The sequence below is a fragment of the Littorina saxatilis genome, linkage group LG1 (genome assembly GCF_037325665.1).
Source record: "Littorina saxatilis isolate snail1 linkage group LG1, US_GU_Lsax_2.0, whole genome shotgun sequence".
Lineage (NCBI taxonomy): Eukaryota > Metazoa > Mollusca > Gastropoda > Littorinimorpha > Littorinidae > Littorina > Littorina saxatilis.
Genome location: NC_090245.1, coordinates 19,473,337 through 19,492,949, shown reverse-complemented (window position 1 = coordinate 19,492,949; position 19,613 = coordinate 19,473,337). Strand labels below are relative to the sequence as shown.

At 39.7% G+C, this 19,613-nt stretch overlaps 1 protein-coding gene across 1 annotated transcript; it reads left to right on the top strand.

Annotated features, from left to right (window-relative positions):
• The first annotated feature begins 186 nt into the window (after positions 1 to 186).
• On the top strand, positions 187 to 14,562 carry LOC138963915 (plasmanylethanolamine desaturase 1-like). Its single transcript, XM_070335776.1, has 5 exons — positions 187 to 402; positions 4,092 to 4,211; positions 4,950 to 5,041; positions 6,519 to 6,737; positions 7,476 to 14,562. The coding sequence occupies exons 1-5, from the start codon at positions 252 to 254 to the stop codon at positions 7,734 to 7,736; spliced, it is 843 nt and encodes a 280-aa protein (XP_070191877.1). The 5' UTR covers positions 187 to 251; the 3' UTR covers positions 7,737 to 14,562.
• Positions 14,563 to 19,613: the final 5,051 nt, after the last annotated feature.

Here is a 19,613-nt window from a genome sequence, read left to right as displayed (position 1 = left end):
GGTCAAAAGTTACATGAAAGCAAAAGTACATAACTGGAAACAAAGGCCTAAGAATTAAAAGTATTGCAAAATCAAACCATTGCAAACTTGAAGTTTCTTTTAGCAAGTTTTATTATTTGCTTGAGACAACATTTAATGTTGTTTAACTGACCGGAAGTATTTTTTAGCCAATGAGAAGGATAGGTTTTGTAACATCGTCACCTGAGGTAACCAGCCACCGACTGAGGGGTAGCAGACGTAATCACAGCAAGATGGGTGTAAAGACTGAAACGGATATTTTTCATCACTCTATGCTGGAAGATGATCCCAATAGTAACACTCAGATTGACAAAGAAGAAGTTAAGCCTCGTTGGGGACCACAACATGCAGGCGCCAAGGAGTTGGCCAGCCAGTACACATTCGGTTAGTAATCACACTTTGATTCAAAGCTTTCTGCTTTGCCTCGTAGTCTAACTCTTCGTCTAAGCAGTCTGATCCAGTGATCGTCAGATTTTTAGCAAATGTGAGAGAATCAGAGGCATCTGCTACCAAATTATGACAGTTTGGAAACGAATTTGGTTTCAAATTGAATTGAATAGTAGATTTCAATGTCAAGTTTCAGTGTAAATGGCGAGGTTTCATTTTTAATACACAAACTGACAAACGTCCAATGTTCGAAATTTCCGATCTTGTCAGAGGGAAGAATCAAATTGCGTTGACCTTTCTGTTTATCCCTGGTCACTTGGTACTTCTAATATCTTCTTTCTTTTGTCTCTGTTTAATTCAGTCATTGGTTTGTTAATTGGTGCTTGGAGTTGGAGTATATATATATTATAATTGTTGCTTCTGTTGTCAACAGTAACAGCTAGTTGAGGAAATGAATGTACATCAGTAAACGAAGTGGATTCACAGTGCGCGGCGCGTTGTGCAGCGTTGCGATTTACAACGCGCGGCGCTACGAGGAGCGCTGCGATTCACGACGCGCGATGTATTCTGCCAATACATTTCCTTCACAATCGCAAAGTTTACAACAGCTACATCTGTCTGATCTATTTGAGAAATAAAACTGTCAATAAAACGAAAAACAGAGCTCCATTCTCTCTCTCTCACTCTTTCAACTGAATTCACCATATATCGCTGCGCCGATGTAAAAACGTGCCTACCTCTGCTGAACAATCCTCATTGCGGTCAATGCGCCTGCGCCAATCTTGGACTTACAAAATGCGACCCTTTGACCGATCGAACCATGGGTTAGGGTTCGGGTTAGGATTAGGGTTAGGGTTAGGTTGTTCACGACCTGATTAATCTCCCCATGTTAGCGCATGCGCATTGACCGCAATGAGAAGGATTGTTCAGGCAGAGTTTTCCGAGTTCGTGACACCGGCCTTGAATACTTGGCAGTCATATCACTACATGTCATTGCAATGGCTTCTACTATATTCCCCCCGCGGGTTAGGGGGAAGAATTTACCCGATGCTCCCCAGCATGTCATAGGAGGCGACTAACGGATTCTGTTTCTCCTTTTACCCTTGTTAGGTGTTTCTTGTATAGAATATAGTCAATGTTTGTAAAGATTTTGGTCAAGCAGTATGTAAGAGATGTTAAGTCCTTTGTATTGGAAACTTGCATTCTCCCAGTAAGGTCATATATTGTGCTACGTTGCGGGCCCCTGGAGCAATTTTTTGATTGGTGCTTTTGTGAACGGGAAACAATTAACAAGTGGCTCTATCCCATCTCCCCCCTTCCCTCCGTCGCGATATAACCTTGAATGGTTGAAAACGACGTTAAACACCAAATAAAGAAAGAAAGAAAGCTTCTACTATATATGGAAAGGAGCTGAGTTTTTAAACTGGGATGACGTTTTTAAACAATTATCCGAGTACAGTGCCGTGGAACTGTTAATCGGTGTCACACCAGTTAACACTTCAGCAGCCATTTTGGCAGCCATTTTGGAATTCGCGCATGCGCAGATCGTTTTTTCAGTGGTTTTTTTCGGTTGATTTGAACGCGTATATTCAGTCTGCAGAAAGTGCAATTTTGTAGTCTTGTAGCCCTGAAGTTGCTTTTGAGTGTCCAAAGAAAGAGTGTAAAATGTTGCTGATAATCATGCATGTACAAAAATAAAGCGCGTCAACAATCTGCGCTGGTGAGAGCAATAGCCGCGCTCTGGGAATCGCTGCGCTGCACAACGCGCCGCGCTCTGTGAATCGCCGCGCTCTGTGAATCGCTTGCCATCAGTGAATGTGGTTATTGATTCTGTGACCTGTCAGTCAGATTAAATTTGAACAAAGTCTGTTGTTCAATTACCAATTATATATAAATTTAGCTTATTAATTATATATATAGGTTTCAGCTATGTAGCTTGCCGTCCATGAATACATGTATTATGTATAGATCTATTTAAAATGGTAATGTACTTAAGGCCTAAAAAAAAAAATAGGTGTGGTTACGGTAACCCGACCTACCCTATTTTTAGGGGCCAACCCTATAACTTTTTATTACATTTGTAAAAAATTTAAAAAAATAAAAATAAATTAAAAAAAACACACAACCGAGTGCATAAAACACAATGAAAGCGAAAGCGCTCGAGTCGCACACTTATTTCTCTGTCAAGTAGGTTTAATTTGTACACATTAGAAAAAAAAGTAAAAAAAAAAAAAGTGATTGCCTACCTTCCTACCCTATTTTTTTGGGCTATGTTACCTTAACCACTCCTATTTTTTTTTTTTTTTGCCTAATGTAACCAACCCTTTTGCCTGTATGCTGTTATGGGGCAGTGGATACATGCTGTTTACAAAATATATGTATTTTGCCTTGCCTTAATTGTTATGGCTGGCGTAATCAGCAGTGCAAAATACAGACTGACATTTCTTTCATTGTTTGTGTCTATAAGAAGGGGTTGACATGCTGCCATCATACACCTGGGATGTCATTAGTCACTGACCTGGCCCAAATGGCGGTCAGGTGTCCTAACGTTTTAAGCCGAGTAGTCATTGTCCGATAAGAAAAGATCAGATTGTCCGTCATAAATATTCCCATACATGTTACGAAGAGGAAGTCCACCGTTTTGTTTTGCTCTTCTTAGCATTCCATTTTTCTGGTCACATGCAGTGTGTCTGAGTGGGTAAGAGTGTGCCAATCAAAGTAAAACTAAGAGGAGTTCAGTTTTTGGTTGTTCTTTTGTTAGCTTTTCCCCCCCCAATGTTCCTGTTTGACAAAACAACAATATCTGCTCATGTGTGCGGTAATGATCTGATGCATTGTTCTGACCCTAGCTAGGTTGGTCAAATGTCCAACAGTTTTGACACAATAACAGTTTGCGGCCAGGACCTATTGTCTTCGTGTCTGGGAACAATAACACAGTGTATGTGTTAAAGACTATACCAGGTAGTGTGTGTGTGCACGCAATTCTGGGGCCATTCTAGGGAGGTTTGTGTACACATTTATTATGTCCTGTAGAAACTTCTATTCATGCTGAAGAGCTCAGGGCGTTTGGGTCATAAAATAGAAAAATTATTGATTTCTTAAAGGTTTTGGAAATTTTACACACTTCTTGGATGACAACCCTAAATGACCAAAGCCTGATTGACCCTGGTCAAATTTCAGGGTTCCAGTGGGGTTGAGTTTGGGTCATAAAATAGAATTGAAAGTTATCAATTTCTTGAATTTTTGTGTTACTAGAACTTTGAAACTTCACACATTTTGAGGGTTGGATGACCTCTTGACATGACCAAAGTCTGGATTAAACCCTCGTCAAATTTGTTTGGATCAAAATATTAAAAATTATCAATTGCTTGAATTTTTTTTGTAAAGCTAGAGCATTGAAATATCAGACACTTATAAATATAAAGTGATCAAGCGTGCTAGAATGAAATGACGGTGTAAAGATTTAAAAGAAATTACGAGCAGTTGGACAACTTGTTACTTACATTTGCACTTACACTTTTACAGTTATAATACACACGCTTTCCTGTGTTTCTCATGTGTGTGCATTGGTTGACATTGTTACAGGGAAACGAGTCCAAGAGATAATATGCCTGGTCCTGAGCATAGGACTTATGATCTTCAACTTCATATTTCTCATGTGTGTGCATTGGTTGACATTGTTACAGGGAAACGAGTCCAAGAGATAATATGCCTGGTCCTGAGCATAGGACTTATGATCTTCAACTTCATACAGCTATGCATTCACTTTAATCCGGCCAATGCACATTACATCATCATCTGTGCAGGTAAGTTGTTTAAGATGGTTGAAACTTGAACAGTTACGAAGACATTGAACAAACAAATAAGACTGAGAGAGACAGTAACAATGCTGCTGCACTCACGGTCATCAGTTGTTGCTTTCAGTTTCACAGATTCATTTGAAGTGCTCATGTTATAGTCAGGCATGGAAATTGTCTGCCGAAAGGCACATTTCCGCCGAAATGGTTTTTTGTTCCGCCGAAAAAGCAAAAGTGTCCGCCGAAAAAATATATGGGAGAGGCAAAAATGGTTCTGAAAACTGAATTTAATGGCAAATTTGGAGCTCAGATGACACCAAATTGCACAATTTGGGTTCTTTGGAGAAAAAAATGGTATGTCCCTCCGGACCCCCCTAGTAAGGCTAAGCGGTTCGCGCCGTCAAATTTGATATTACTTTCAAATTTTCAGCCGTTTTTACTTTTTTCAATTCCCATGCCTGTTATAATAGTGTTAACTGCGATGTAAGGCCCCTCCAATGAGAGGACACCTCCCAATAATGGACACCTTATGTTATCCTTTTGTCTATCATCTTGACCAAACACTTCTGTTATGACAGGCCACCTGCAATTTAAGGATACTTCAGGCTGGTCCCAGTTGAAACGTTTCATCATCTGTGAGAGGTGTTGTTTAACAGATTGTCCACAATGCATACATCAGTGGCTGTAATTTGAAGTCCTTCGTTTGTAACACATGTATCTGACTTTTCTCTGTTGTTTCTGTGGCAGGTTTAGGAATTGTAACTGCTGACTTCTTCAGTGGTCTGGTTCACTGGGCAGCAGACACATGGGGAACTGTGGAGCTGCCAGTTGTTGGAAAAGTGAGTTTTGTCCTTTCACATCTGGCATCGTATTAGGAACCCACAAACTTGTGTGTTACAGAGCCACGTACAGTGGAACCCCCCTTTTAAGACCTCAAAAAATCTGTGAAAACGGAGGTCTTAAGATGGGGGTAAATTTACAGAGGTTATGAACAATCTGATAGCACGAGGTCTTCAAATGGGAGATCTATAAACAGAGGGGTTCTTCTGTAGAACAATCATTCATTCTTTCTGTCTCAGTGAGTCGGTCACTTTAGATCAATTTCTGTAATGCACCACCATAGCATTACTGTGAATTCTACATATTCTTTTTGTAGGAGGGGGAGATGTTTAGCTGAGACTGAGAGAAAAATGTTGCAAATACTGCACAGAGCTTTTTAGGACTAGTAATAGCAGCTCAATGGTTTGTAGTGCTTGTTCTATTTGAAAAGCAGTACTAGCTGTTATAAACAATTTGAAATTTGAATTATTTGGAACTCCTAGTCCTAACATTAGTGTAACATGTAAAGGTAGTGCGAAAACTTTAGAATGTTTTGAGCTGGGACTTTTTGTAATGGTTGCGTGTCAAACAATGCAATACGCCAAAGTTTACACAGCCCCAACAATTTCGTCATGTTTAATTTTGTTATTTTGTGTTATCAATTATGACTGTGGTTAAACTCCAGCTGATAAGAGTGCAAAGAGCATGTTGCATGCTATGTTTTGTTAGGTACATGTAAGTTGAAACACACTTTTCACCTGGTCTTGATGGTCAACGAGTACAAAGATTAACAGATAACTTACAGATATGCTGGAAAACGTGAATAATTTCATGTATACACAAACACCAATGGAAAAGGTTCAGCTTGACCTTTTAAATATCTTGCTGCTTAATCTGTGCTATCTTGTCTAGTCTAATTACGTATCAAAGTACTTTTGCCTTAGCACTTGGTCTATTAGCACTTGGAATGTTATGTTTCTGCACTAAACAAACCTAGGGTTAACACATCCTTTTCCTGTGTTTACAGTAATGCTGATTCTCTTCGCAGCAAAATAAATGTATGTTGCACAAGTTTGTGTTGTTTTTAACAAACACAGAAGATATTATTATTAGTCTGTGTAAACTTATCTATGCAATCAATTTTAGTAAGTGTACATTGTCAAAATGAACATTTAAAAAAATAAAGTTTTTTTTTGTTGCTGTGTCAAGTTCCTTTCGTGGACTGGCAGAGCATATATATTACACAGCCAAAATTTACAATTTTGCAATTTGGACTGCAGAAACTAATTCACATGTGTACGGCCATATTCACAGTTCAATACCTAAAACTTCAATTCTCTTGAGGAAAAAAAAAAAAGAATAATCCTTGAATTGTACAATACAATGGAAGAAAAGATATAAAGATTGTGTCCCCTGACTGGTGAAATAAGTCCTTGTATAAAAGTTGAAACATTTCGGTTGAGATGTGACATTTTATGACTCTCTTTGTCACAACAGGCTTTCATTCGTCCATTCCGTGAGCACCACATAGACCCCACAGCCATCACACGCCATGACTTCGTGGAGACCAATGGGGACAACTTTGCTGTCACCATCCCATTCATAGCCAGCATGGCGTATCGTTTCCTTACGTATACGCCGGAGCAGATTCAGGCGGAGTACAACTGGTTGTCTTTTCTATTCCTCCTCGGCATCTTCATCAGTGTGACCAATCAGGTAAGTTGTTGGCTCTCGGATATGATAGTGATACTAGTGATAGTGTTGATTATTAGGGGGAGCGGGATGAGTTCCTCGGTTTTAGCTCCTCCTAGTTCTCAGTTTAGACAAGTTGCATTTATTGTGAAGCAGTTTGCGAACCATTGTCCGTCTTCTCTTCATCCAGAGATAAAAATGGATGCAAATCTTTACTTTTTTAAACCAAAAGTAGGTTAAAAAAAAAATATATATATGAAATTAGCTTGACGGATTAACCAACCCCAAAATGCATTTCTTCAGTCTGCGTCAGCATGACAGATGCGTGTTCATGTAAATTAAAATAAAAAAAAGATTGAATGAAAAATCATGATTTTGTCCTTGAGGATAAGGAAGAAAAAAGTCAAGCTCCACAAGAAAAGGTGAATGATTGAAAGGACAAGGGTGAAAAAACTGAGGCAACCGCATTGGTGCACCATCTGTGTATGTCATGCTCAGTTTACTACATTTGTACTTATGAATGTTCGACTCAAAATGTTAATCATATCTGAAAGTCTTGTCGTTATTGCTCAAACAGTGGCTTATTCATTGTTCAGTATTGACATGAAATTACCATTAAATGCCGCATGCAATAAATAAGCACATGAAGTTAGATGTACACATCTTCTCTGTGTCTGTCTTGGACAACATTTTAAAGTGGTGGACAACGTTTTTATACAAAATGATTTCTTTCAATCTTCCATTTCCGTCCTTTGTCCTCAGTGCCACAAGTGGTCCCACACGTACTTTGGTCTTCCCTGGTACATCACCCTGCTGCAGGATTATCACATCATCCTCCCTCGCAAGCATCACCGCATTCACCATGTGGCCCCCCATGAGACCTACTACTGCATCACCACTGGCTGGCTCAACTACCCCTTCGAATACATTCGTTTCTGGCCACGCTTTGAGGCTGCCATTGAGGCCCTCACTGGAAGCAAGCCCCGCGCTGATGATCTCCAGTGGGCCAAGAAAGTATCCTAGGACCATTTGAAAAACTGAGTGATTGAAAAAGCCGAACAATTATTTCAGAGAGAGAATCAGAATGGGAAAACAAAAACAGGGGTGGTTGAGTTAAGGGGGTAAGGAAGGGCTTGACAAGACCTCCAGGTCTAAAATTTACATGGATCTAATGAGGAGGAAGGGGGGGGGTAAATGGTGTCTAAAAAGTATGTTGTTGTTGTTGGAAAACACTTAAAGTGTGAGGATAATTAGGCTTCCATGGCCAAAACTGACTGTGATGATATTTGAGTATCCAAGATCTCGGAAGACAGATGGGCAAAAAGATTGGATATGAGGTGGGTGCTACACAAATAGATGGGATAGGAGGTGGGTGCAACACAAATAGATTGGATAGGAGGTGGGTGCAACACAAATAGATGGGATAGGAGGTGGGTGCAACACAAATAGATGGGATAGGAGGTGGATGCAACACAAATAGATGGGATAGGAGGGGATGCAACACAAATAGATGGGATAGGAGGTGGGTGCAACACAAATAGATGGGATAGGAGGTGGGTGCAACACAAATAGATGGGATAGGAGGTGGGTGCAACACAAATAGATGGGATAGGAGGGGATGCAACACAAATAGATGGGATAGGAGGTGGGTGCAACACAAATAGATGGGATAGGAGGTGGGTGCAACACAAATAGATTGGATAGGAGGTGGGTGCAACACAAATAGATGGGATAGGAGGTGGGTGCAACACAAATAGATTGGATAGGAGGTGGGTGCAACACAAATAGATGGGATAGGAGGGGATGCAACACAAATAGATGGGATAGGAGGTGGATGCAACACAAATAGATGGGATAGGAGGTGGGTGCAACACAAATAGATGGGATAGGAGGTGGGTGCAACACAAATAGATGGGATAGGAGGTGGGTGCAACACAAATAGATGGGATAGGAGGTGGGTGCAACACAAATAGATGGGATAGGAGGTGGGTGCAACACAAATAGATGGGATAGGAGGTGGGTGCAACACAAATAGATGGGATAGGAGGTGGGTGCAACACAAATAGATGGGATAGGAGGTGGGTGCAACACAAATAGATGGGATAGGAGGGGATGCAACACAAATAGATGGGATAGGAGGTGGATGCAACACAAATAGATGGGATAGGAGGTGGGTGCAACACAAATAGATGGGATAGGAGGTGGGTGCAACACAAATAGATGGGATTGGAGGGGATGCAATACGAAAAGATGGGATAGGTGGGTGCAATACAAAAAGATGGAATAGGAGGGGGTGCAACACAAAAATATGGGGCTGGGACGTAGCTCAGTTGGTAGCGCGCTGGCTGTGTAGCCAGTTGGTCGCTATCAGCGTGGGTTCGATCTCCACGTTCGGCGAGAGATTTATTTCTCGGAGTCAACTTTGTGCAGACTCTTCGGTGTCCGAACACCCCCGTGTGCACACATGCGCACGAAAAAGATCCCACGTTCACAGCGAAAGTCTCAGGGCTTGGAAAACACGAAGACACGCATGCATCATCTCTCGTCTCTGATAATCATGATCGTATTTCGATACTTTGACGAGACAAACCCAATGCTGGTGTGTCGAAGAAGACAGCCACAGCGGGCTTGTTCGAATCAAAGTATCACACCATATCTTCAGCGTATTACCAATACCTGTCCCAACATAGACCAGTTGGTCTAAGAGGACGTTAAACCCTAATAGTCAGTCACAAAAATATGGTATAGGAGATGGGAACAAGAAAGGCATGTCTTGGGATTGGAGAGGTAGGGGAGTGAGTTAATCAGTTAGAGGGTGGGAATTGCATGCTGAGGGAGATTGTGAATAATGCCAGATGCAGATTTACAAAAGGGATAGGCAATTTACAAGGGGGGGGGGGGGGGGGGGGGTTGTTGTTGAAGATTGTTGTAAGGATTGGTAAAATTAGAAATGTGTATGCAGAAGGGTTCAGTGTTGTGATGAAACTATGAGGGTATACTTTTCCATAAAATACTCTGCCATCAAGAGTGGGTTATTTTCAAGCTGACACACCTCGCTTCTTCTCTGAGCCATATACAGATCAAAACGTGTCGCTGTTATGGAAACAGGTTTATGTATATTTTTCTACATGCTGATATTGAAAGTGGTTTTATTTCTGTTGTATTTTTAAAGCCATTGATGAGAGTACAGTGCAAACCCAGACTTTCATGATACTGATAATTTTTGCAAAGTTTGTGGATGGAAAAAGAATGCACTTTAAAAGGTTTCAAGGTTTAATTCCAGCTCATTTACCTGAATTGATCCATGTTGAAATGTGATGTGCCCTTTCTGTCTCAAGTTACAAGTATGTTGTGAGGAACTTTAATTATCGTAGGAATCTTACAATTAAAGAAAAAGAAGATTCCCATTGAGAACTCGTATCTATAACTAGAAGACTGTGGGGCATGTTTCTTTTTCCTGGCCGAATTTCCAGCAATAAGGAAATCATCTGTACATTGATCATTCAGGTATTTATTTATTGCGGCTGTTGTGATCAAGCAAATATTTCTGTGGAAGCTTATCCCCTTATAATTATTATTATTGTTTATCTGTTATCCATATGTCTTCATAATTTAGTTTTTGTATTTTTATATTTTAAAAGGCATTCTGCTTTAGTAACCTGATAGCATTGTTACATTCTCTCATTAACCATTTCTTTTAGTTTTATTATGGTATGTCTGTCATATATTTCAGTTTTGCTAAGGATTTTTTCTTCTTCATATTTTCTGAAGTAAGAGAAAATATTAGAGCTTTGGATCAAACTCCGCTGTGAACAGACTGCTTTGTCTGTTTTTTCTTCTTCTTTTTTTTTTAACAATCATTTATGTTTTTTTGCTTAACATGAATTTTTCTTTGGTATTATTTATAAGCTGACATAATCTACATATTTCAGGTTCATGGGGTTTTGATCTCGCATAACAAGTGATGCTAATGAAATGTATGTTAGTGTTACAGAGCTTTGTGCAGCAAATGTTAATACTGTATCTGTTTGTATATATGTTAGCTTTGTTTTCATTTGTTAAGTCGTATGACATTCAGTGACCCCTTTTGTGTGTGTGTACACTTTCATACATGTATGTTTAATTTTATGGGTACAGTATAACGTTTCAGTAAATTACAAGAAAGCAGAGATGGACAAGTTAAAGTTGGGGTGTGCACGTTAAAGATCCCACGATTGACAAAAGGGTCTTTCCTGGCAAAAATGTATTGGCATAGATAAAAAAAAATTCCACCAAATACCCATGTGACTTGGAATGATAGGCCGTGAAAAGTAAGTATTCGCCGTAATGGCTTGAGATTTACTGGCCGATGTGAATGAGTGATATATTGTGTAAAAAATTCCATCTCACACGGCAGAAATTAATATGTAAACCGCTTAGAGAATGTCAAGCGCTATATAAATCTCCCATATAAATAAAAATAAATAAATAAAAGTTTATTTGTTATGGTTCCTCTAATGAGTGATTTTCTGTCTTCAAAATAGTTTATAGTTTGAGTGTTATGGTTGGTCCATGTACCTTTTTGAATATTTAACTTGTTTGTCCAAAGGGCATTTCATTTAAAATTTTTGCAGTAATGCCTTTGTTTCAAAAACCCTTTGAATTAATTGTTTGTGTTGAATTGTTTTGAGTTGTGCTATTATAGACTGAAATGTAAGTTACTTTTTTTTTAAAGTAATATGTAACAAGAAAAAAAGGCCCCATCCATTGCAGATAAACTCTCCTGTAGCGATTCATCAATAGGAAAGCTTTGGGTGTGAGCTTGGAAATAGTTAGTTATTAATTAAATAATTTTAACATACATTGGCCCATCGTATGTAAACCGATTGATCGTTGCATACTGTCGTAAATATCACACCCTTAAATAATTAACAGTTATAGCTGTGAACAGAAGTTGGGCATTTATTTTGACTATGAACGGAAGACTGGGGTTCATCTACTATTTCTAATATATTGCACATTAAAAATAAACTGCAAAGATTTGGTTGTCCAGGCTCAACTGTGGATAAAACGAAGAAAAGTGTTGAATTTTTAATTTTTAAAATTTGTATTTTGAGTTTGGGGTCTTGAAGCCTGACAGCAGAGGTTACCATTTTTTTCTCCTGATTTTATGAGCATACTGAGATAATATGATTTTATTTTTGCATGTTAATATTTTTAAGAAAGAGTTTGGATTCAAATTGGTGTGACTGAATACTGGAAGAAAAACAACAAGAAAACAAGATACTGGATTCCACAGTAACCCATGGTGGACCAATGAGCGCCTGCTAAGTCTTAGCCTGAACCTTTGTTATGTTATTAAAGCTCACAACTTTGCCTTATTGAAACATAAGTGTGTCTGTTTGTGCCATTAATGCAGATTCATCACCAGCCACTCGAGACAAATTTTGCATTCACAAACTACTTGGTAGTACTGGACATTAAACCACCTGAGGAGATTAAAAACCTTCTGTCAAGTGTTTGAGAAGACCAAACTCTTCAATGAAACCACCCAAACCACATCTAGCCTTTATATTTTGTGTGGGTGAATGATAAATCATGTCTGACCAAATGAATCCAAAGCCAACTTGAGGACCAGACTAGCTTATTATACTTCCCCTCAAACCCCCTTCTTGCACGTGTTTGAGGCATTGGTATATTCTTGAAACATTGTGCAAAATATGATGATGATGATTATTATTATATTTATTATTATTATTATTAATAGCAGTGGTCACTATGGCCTTTGCAGTTTTCACTTTTATGGCTAACTTCATTCGCTGTCATATTATAGGCGAATTTTATATACCCTGAGCTTTGCCCCTGCCCAAGTTCACAAGGAGAGCTTTGAGAAGGAAGTGTTAGGTAAATATAACTTAAACAAAGAATCCAGTAGAGCATTCTTTGGTTGTGCACACGTTACCTTCCAAGGAGTTTGAGTATTGGAAGAGTAGTTTATGCTGGTAGGTTACACTAAAACAAAGAAACCACTGTTGTTCAGTGGAGGGCTGGTTCGAAGAGCGTTGCATATATAGTAGGAAATCACAAGGTGCTGCAGTGAGAAGGCAGCATGCTCGAGCTCATTAAGAAGAGGTGTATTAAGGTCATGAATCAATTTCTAGTGTGCCTCAAGATTGCATGGCTGCAGTAGAATCCAGGTTTTTCGTAACAAGTAAGGTTTTTCTTACTTTAGTACTGAATTGCAATTGCACAGAGAAGATTAGCCGGTTTGATCATTTGTTACCTTTTTGTTAATTGTTTCTGGTTAGCATAATTATGTGTTTGGTTTCCTTGTTTTTTAACGTGTTCTCTTGTTTGCTAAATTAATTCAGCACAACTCGATAGGCACAGGTCCTGATTGCTGATGTCGTGGCCACTATATATGCGCAAATGTTTTGATTCTGAGTTAATTGTATTGTAATTGTTATGGATTTGCAGTGGAAACAAAACATTTCCCTGGTGAACTGCTCATTCATGTGTAGATCTCAATTTCTCAACTGTACAATTGTGTTTTAAATGTTCTAACTCAGCGTAACAATTGACAAGTGGCTCTATCCCATCTCCCCCCTTTCCCTGTCGCGATATAACCTTCGTGGTTGAAAACGACATTAAACCCCAAATAAAGAAAGAAAGAAAGAAAGCGTTATAGCACCCTGTGGCTTCATGTTGTTCAAAGAAGAAACAAACTTTACTGAAAATTGTTGTGTTGTCAAACATTTGTAAATGAAGAACATGTCAGGATATTATTTGTTGTTACATGTACCACTGGTGCGATCATAAAAAGATGCTTTTTAGAAAGTAAGAAGAAACTGCAACGTGGCCTTGAAATTTGTCTTGTCTCTATTTTGTATGCTTACTTACGCAATTTCTGTCAACTTTGATGAGTTAATGCTTGTACTTTTGCGAAAACAAGAAACTTTGGGAAGAATTACTTGTGTTGTTTTTGAATGTTGTGTGTTTCATATTTTCCCCAGTTGTGCAATAGTTAGAAATATGGGATTTTTGAGTCAAAAGGACACTTGCAGGGAAAACTTTCCTGTGTCTATCCTTGCAAAATTCTCACAAGCTAAACTACATGCGGAAATCCATTTTTACCCTTGCCCGCTTTCACTTGCGTCTGAGAGATCAACAGATTTGGAATTACTCTTTAGCTGAGAGAAGGAAAAAAAAATGTAAGGATACAAAATGTATATCTGGGAGTATACCTGAAGAGAACAGCACCATTCAAATACACTTTCTATACATTGAATTTCTGTTGGTAACATTTTCTATTATATTTTTGAAAATAGTATTCTCACATGTTCTTATCAGTAAGAACGTTTCAAGATGTGTAATGCCTTTTCATCTTTTTTCCTTATTTTTGAAATTATTTTAGACTCGCTAAGATGATGCCAAATAAACTGTTCATTTCGCAGTGGAAATGTTATTGTTTTTTTCTTTGGCAAACGTCATACATGTTTCTGTTAAAAGCCTGTTAATGAAAACCGTAGAAGCTGGCAACAGCTGTAAGATTATTGCAACAAATGCCATTAAAAAGCCAGCAACAACACATTGCTTTGTGAGTGTGTTGGTGCGGTTTTTTTAAAGGTGGAACTGGATAACGGTTTGGCAGTTTCACATCATCAGATGATTTCTGGACTGACGTTCTTTGATAGTTTCGACAGAGCAATAGATCAACAGATCAATAACATTTTAATATTTGTGAGTATTGAACTGAACAATGAACTTGTCATTGCATAAACTGTGAATTCTTTGCAAGAAAATAAGAGGATTTAGCCAGTTCTTTCTATGTACAGAATTTAAGCAGGCTGATACATGTATAACTTTTTTTTTAATATAAAACTGATGTTTAGTAAGCAAACAGAGAGGGGTTTTAACCTGTGTTCTGTAAGTACATAAGATAAACAAATACCCCCCCCTCTCCGGTTAGAGGGAGTCCCATATTGATTGGGACGATAAAGAATTTACCCGATGCTCCCCAGCATGTCGTAAGAGGCGACTAACGGATTCTATTTCTCCTTTTACCCTTGTCAAGTGTTTCTTGTCTAGAATATAGTCAATTTTTGCAAAGATTTTAGTCAAGCAGTATGTAAGAAATGTTAAGTCCTTTGTACTGGAAACTTGCATTTTCCCAGTAAGGTAATATATTGTACTACGTTGCAAGCCCATGGAGCAAATTTTTGATTAGTGCTTTTGTGAACAAGAAACAATTGACAAGTGGCTCTATCCCATCTCCCCCCTTCCCCCGTCGCGATATAACCTTCGTGGTTGAAAACGACGTTAAACACCAAATAAAGAAAGAAAGAATAAACAAATACACATACAGTGATACCTGCGATGAAAGGGCACCCTTGGGACCAGCCAAAAGTGTCCTTACATTACAGATGGCCTGTGAAGACAGGTATATTTTAGAACAGAGAAAAGGACAACAGAAGGCGTCGTTTCATGGGAAATGTCCTCTTATCGTAGGCGCCTCGCATGCCAGGTACCACTGTATGTATAACCTTTTGAAAGAAACGGATGTTTAGTTCGATTCTGACCTGAGTAGATTTATTTCATGGACAGAAACTTGCAACTTTTTTTTTCTCTCAAAGCTTTTTAATTTGGTGAGGAATTTTGTTTTTGTTATTTCTATTTGAAAATATTATTTCGTTATATCCCTTTGAAACTCTGATTTTATTCCAGTTTTGTGTAAAATCTAGTTCACAAATCTGTCCCAGCACACTGTGTGCCATGTTTGTGTCTAATGATGTGAAGTAAGAAATCAGTATTTGTATGCTGCGCGTGTGTTTCTGTACTCTTCCTGTCCATAACACCTCTGTGTGGCCTTTGCTTAACAATTATGGAACTTTCGAGGCTTTTAAGGACAAAGGTTGTCAAAGATAACTATTTTAGTTTGCTGTGACATTTTCAGTAAAGTGAAAAAAGTTTTAAAATATTGTTTTTAGTGTTTGGGGAGTATGTGCATGCATGGATATCTGGATGTTTCCTCTGGTGTGTGAGTGAGTGTGTGTGTACGTTTGTTCACGTCAAAGGGTGAATATCTGTTTGCGATTGATCAATCCCAAAATATATTAAAAAACCCATTTTTCCTGTTTGATTCCTGACAGTGGAATATGTTTGTAATTTGTCATTTTTTTCACAGACACGGGAGTTCCAAATGGTTTTCAGAACGATTTAAATCTTCTCATGAAAAAAAGCAGTTCTAACCTTATGGAACACACTTGCAATAGCATTTCCTGGCATTAAATGACACAGTTCGTTTGAATGGCTATTTAGCTCGCGTAAACCACACACTAGTTTTCGTGGTTTATCTAACCCCTGAGCCATCGCGGACCCGTGTGATCCACTTTCCTCTTTTTCACAATTTAGTCGTCAGTTTGTGATTTCAATGAGACTCGCTGTATTTGCAATAGCACGTTATTGTGTACCTCTGAATCTAAAACGCAGCAAACGGCTGCGAGACACACGAACTTATTGGCGGCGGTTGGCTTCAAAGAAGCAAGCGCTATGGCTTATGCAAACAATTCGTCTGCTTGATAAACACGACCTTGCGTGTCCTGCTTCCAGGCTTCCTTTTTTCAAACTTTCAAAACTTCAAATGTACAACACCCCCCACCCACACACACACACGCGCACACCGTCTCACACACAAACACACACACACACACACACAAACACATACACACATATAAACACACGCACACAAAACACAAGTACACACACACAAACGCGCACACCTAGACACAAGAACGACCACACATACACTCACTCACACACACATACACATACACACACACACACACACACACACACACACACACTCACACTCACACATGCAAGAGAAATCTTGCGCCCTTTCATATCCAAAGAGAGAACATATATGCTGATTTGCCATCATAGTATCACGCCGTAGGAACGGCTGCAATAGGTAAAAAGCCAGTTCCCCTGCTGGGTGCCAGTGCGATCCAAAAAACAAGTGTCCCCCCAAAAAATCAGATCTAGCGTCTTATACAGTCCTTATTTTCCAAACATAATTTGAGACAAAGCGTAAGTATTCATTTGTAACTTACTTAACCCATTTTCTTTGGTTTGGGAGTCCTCCACGCGTTCTGGGTTAGGTTTATTTCAAATGTGTTGCCCATTCAGTGCAAATTGTGAGTTTTAGACGTAATTAAGAAAACAAATCAACAACGAAAAGTAATTTCATGAACGGCACTTCAATCGTCTATTTTGCATTCATATAAACACCGAGCTTCAGCTATGGAAGTTAATTGGTTTGAACGCAAGTCATAAATCAATGTATACGATGAGAAATTCGCCGGCTGCAAGCCAGTGTTCTCGTCGGCTGCGGGCCAATGTTCTCGTCTCGTATTCGCCTACTTTCATCCCGTCCTACACGCCTCTTTGTCGATAAATGAACTGACAAGCCAAACTATTATGTTCATTGGTGTGTCCTGCGTTGATATGTGAAATATCACGATTCAAAACGGTCTGTATTGTGCAAATATTCAAAAGAAATGAAGCAGTCAAAACTGTGTGGTAGTGCACCGCCGCCGCAACGTCTGGATCGGTATAAAATTGCCTCCGCGCGTTGGAAAGTGGACCCCTCGAAAAAAAATCAAATATCATATAATCCAAGTCATGTCCAATATAAAACTATACACAGTCGGAAACTACACAGCATCAATACACCCAAGCCAACAATCGCTTGGCGGTACGGCGGCGTCCGCTCGGTATAGCCTTGAATATACTGGGTGATGTATAGCCTTGCAAATTCACTGCATGACCCGAGACTTATAGTAATCCCGCATCTTGTCGTGCTCGTGTGTGCCTGGGCTGACAACGCCGAATCTTGTGCAAAACTACTCTGACACCATTTACAAACTGCTCATTTATTCACTGACACTAAAGCGAATGAGCTCAGACACTAGCACATAATTATAGAAACATTCACTGCATAGCAACTGACAGAAATCACAATGCCTTCATAAATCGTGAGTTTCTGAGGTGACAGCTCTGAATCTAGTTATTAACAGCTATTGTGTTTTCAGCGTATAGGGTCCGATATCATTTAGACGAGACACGTATAATGCCGACGAGTCGAAGACGAGTCGCATTATACTTGTTCGAGTCTAAATATCGGACCCTATTGCTACGCTGAAAACACAATAGCGATTATATAGCTGTTATGACCTTGATTTGTTGTTCCAAACTTACAAAATGACAGTTTTTGCGTCGATGCGTTGATCTCAGGTTTTGATAGCAGACAAACTTCTTACGCGCATCATGTTCGCGCAGACATGCACACCGCTACACGCTTTCTGACGTTGGAAGAAAAACTGACTCCAAGTGCATTCGACTTCACAACACAGTTGTTGAAACAGCTTTTTAAGTTGTCAGTGTATGCTGTTGTCGATAGAAACATCGCCGTGGTACAGATGGGTAAACCGGAATCATTCGTCGGCCATTTTTCTCAATATGCTTTTGGATATTGAGTAAAATGGCCGACTTCCGCCGCATTATGCTTTGATGATCGGAAGAGACCATCCAATCACAGCCCCCGAATTCCCCCACGTGTTCATCAGAATAGCTATATTTCATTACAATCTTGACCTCAGTCTCCAACTCGGATGATCTCGAAGCCATTAGGGATTTGATATGATTTGATAGTTGTTGCTTTTTGGGTCCAGCGGACCATACAGGCCGAATCAGGACCCCAGCCATAAGGGAGGAACTATAACACATATCTGATATTTACAACGTGTAGACATAATAAATCAGCATTTTATTAAGCATGCGAGTTTCCGGTCTGACACTGAGACCTTGACCTCAGTCACCAACTTGGATGACCTTGAAGTCACTGAGAGCAAATGATATCTGCAGGCTGACACCATGGTGACATGATTTATCAGCATCATTTCATGTGGGTGAGATTCTGGGCTGACAAGACTGAATCTTGGTCTACAAAACGACCTTATTGACCTCAGTCACCAACCTGGTTGACCTTGTAGTCACTGAGAGCAAATGATATCTGCAGGCTGACACCATGGTGACATGACTAATCAGCATCATTTCATGTGGGTGAGATTCTGGGCTGACAAGACTGAATCTTGGTCTACAAAACGACCTTATTGACCTCAGTCACCAACCTGGTTGACCTTGTAGTCACTGAGAGCAAATGATATCTGCAGGCTGACACCATGGTGACATGACTAATCAGCATCATTTCATGTGGGTGAGATTCTGGGCTGACAAGACTGAGTCTTGGTCTACCAAACGACCTTGACCTCAGTCACCAACTTGGATGACCTTGAAGTCACTGAGAGCAAATGATATCTGCAGGCTGACACCATGGTGACATGATTGATCAGCATCATTTCACGTGGGTGAGATTCTGGGCTGACAAGACTGAGTCAGTCTTGGTCTACCAAACGACCTTGACCTCAGTCACCAACTTGGATGACCTTGAAGTCACTGAGAGCAAATGATATCTGCAGGCTGACACCATGGTGACATGATTGATCAGCATCATTTCATGTGGGTGAGATTCTGGGCTGACAGGACAGACCTTAAAGCTACGCACAAGTTAATCTCAGTCACGACTGATCTTGGATTACCTGGAACCCGTAATTCAGAACAAAAATAGTACTACTTATCCACAGGTTCATGGAGACGTGACACATCGGCAGTGTTTTACGATGCAAGTGTGTCTGGGGTTGAAAGCTCACATTCTGTGTCTGGGGTTGAAAGCTCACCTTCTGTATAACCCTTATATGACACAGTGCTCATGCTGTTGTTGGTTTTCATGTGGCGCGAAGGGAGGCAACGACATGTATAATTCTCTATGTGAATGCAACGCTCAAGGTGTAACCGGAGTCC

Coding starts and splice junctions, on each gene's coding strand:
- LOC138963915 (XM_070335776.1), top strand. CDS start 252: ATGGGTGTAAAGACTGAAACGGATATTTTTCATCACTCTATGCTGGAA. Junction 4,212..4,949: donor TTACATCATCATCTGTGCAG/GTAAGTTGTTTA, acceptor TTTCTGTGGCAG/GTTTAGGAATTGTAACTGCT. Junction 5,042..6,518: donor AGCTGCCAGTTGTTGGAAAA/GTGAGTTTTGTC, acceptor TTGTCACAACAG/GCTTTCATTCGTCCATTCCG.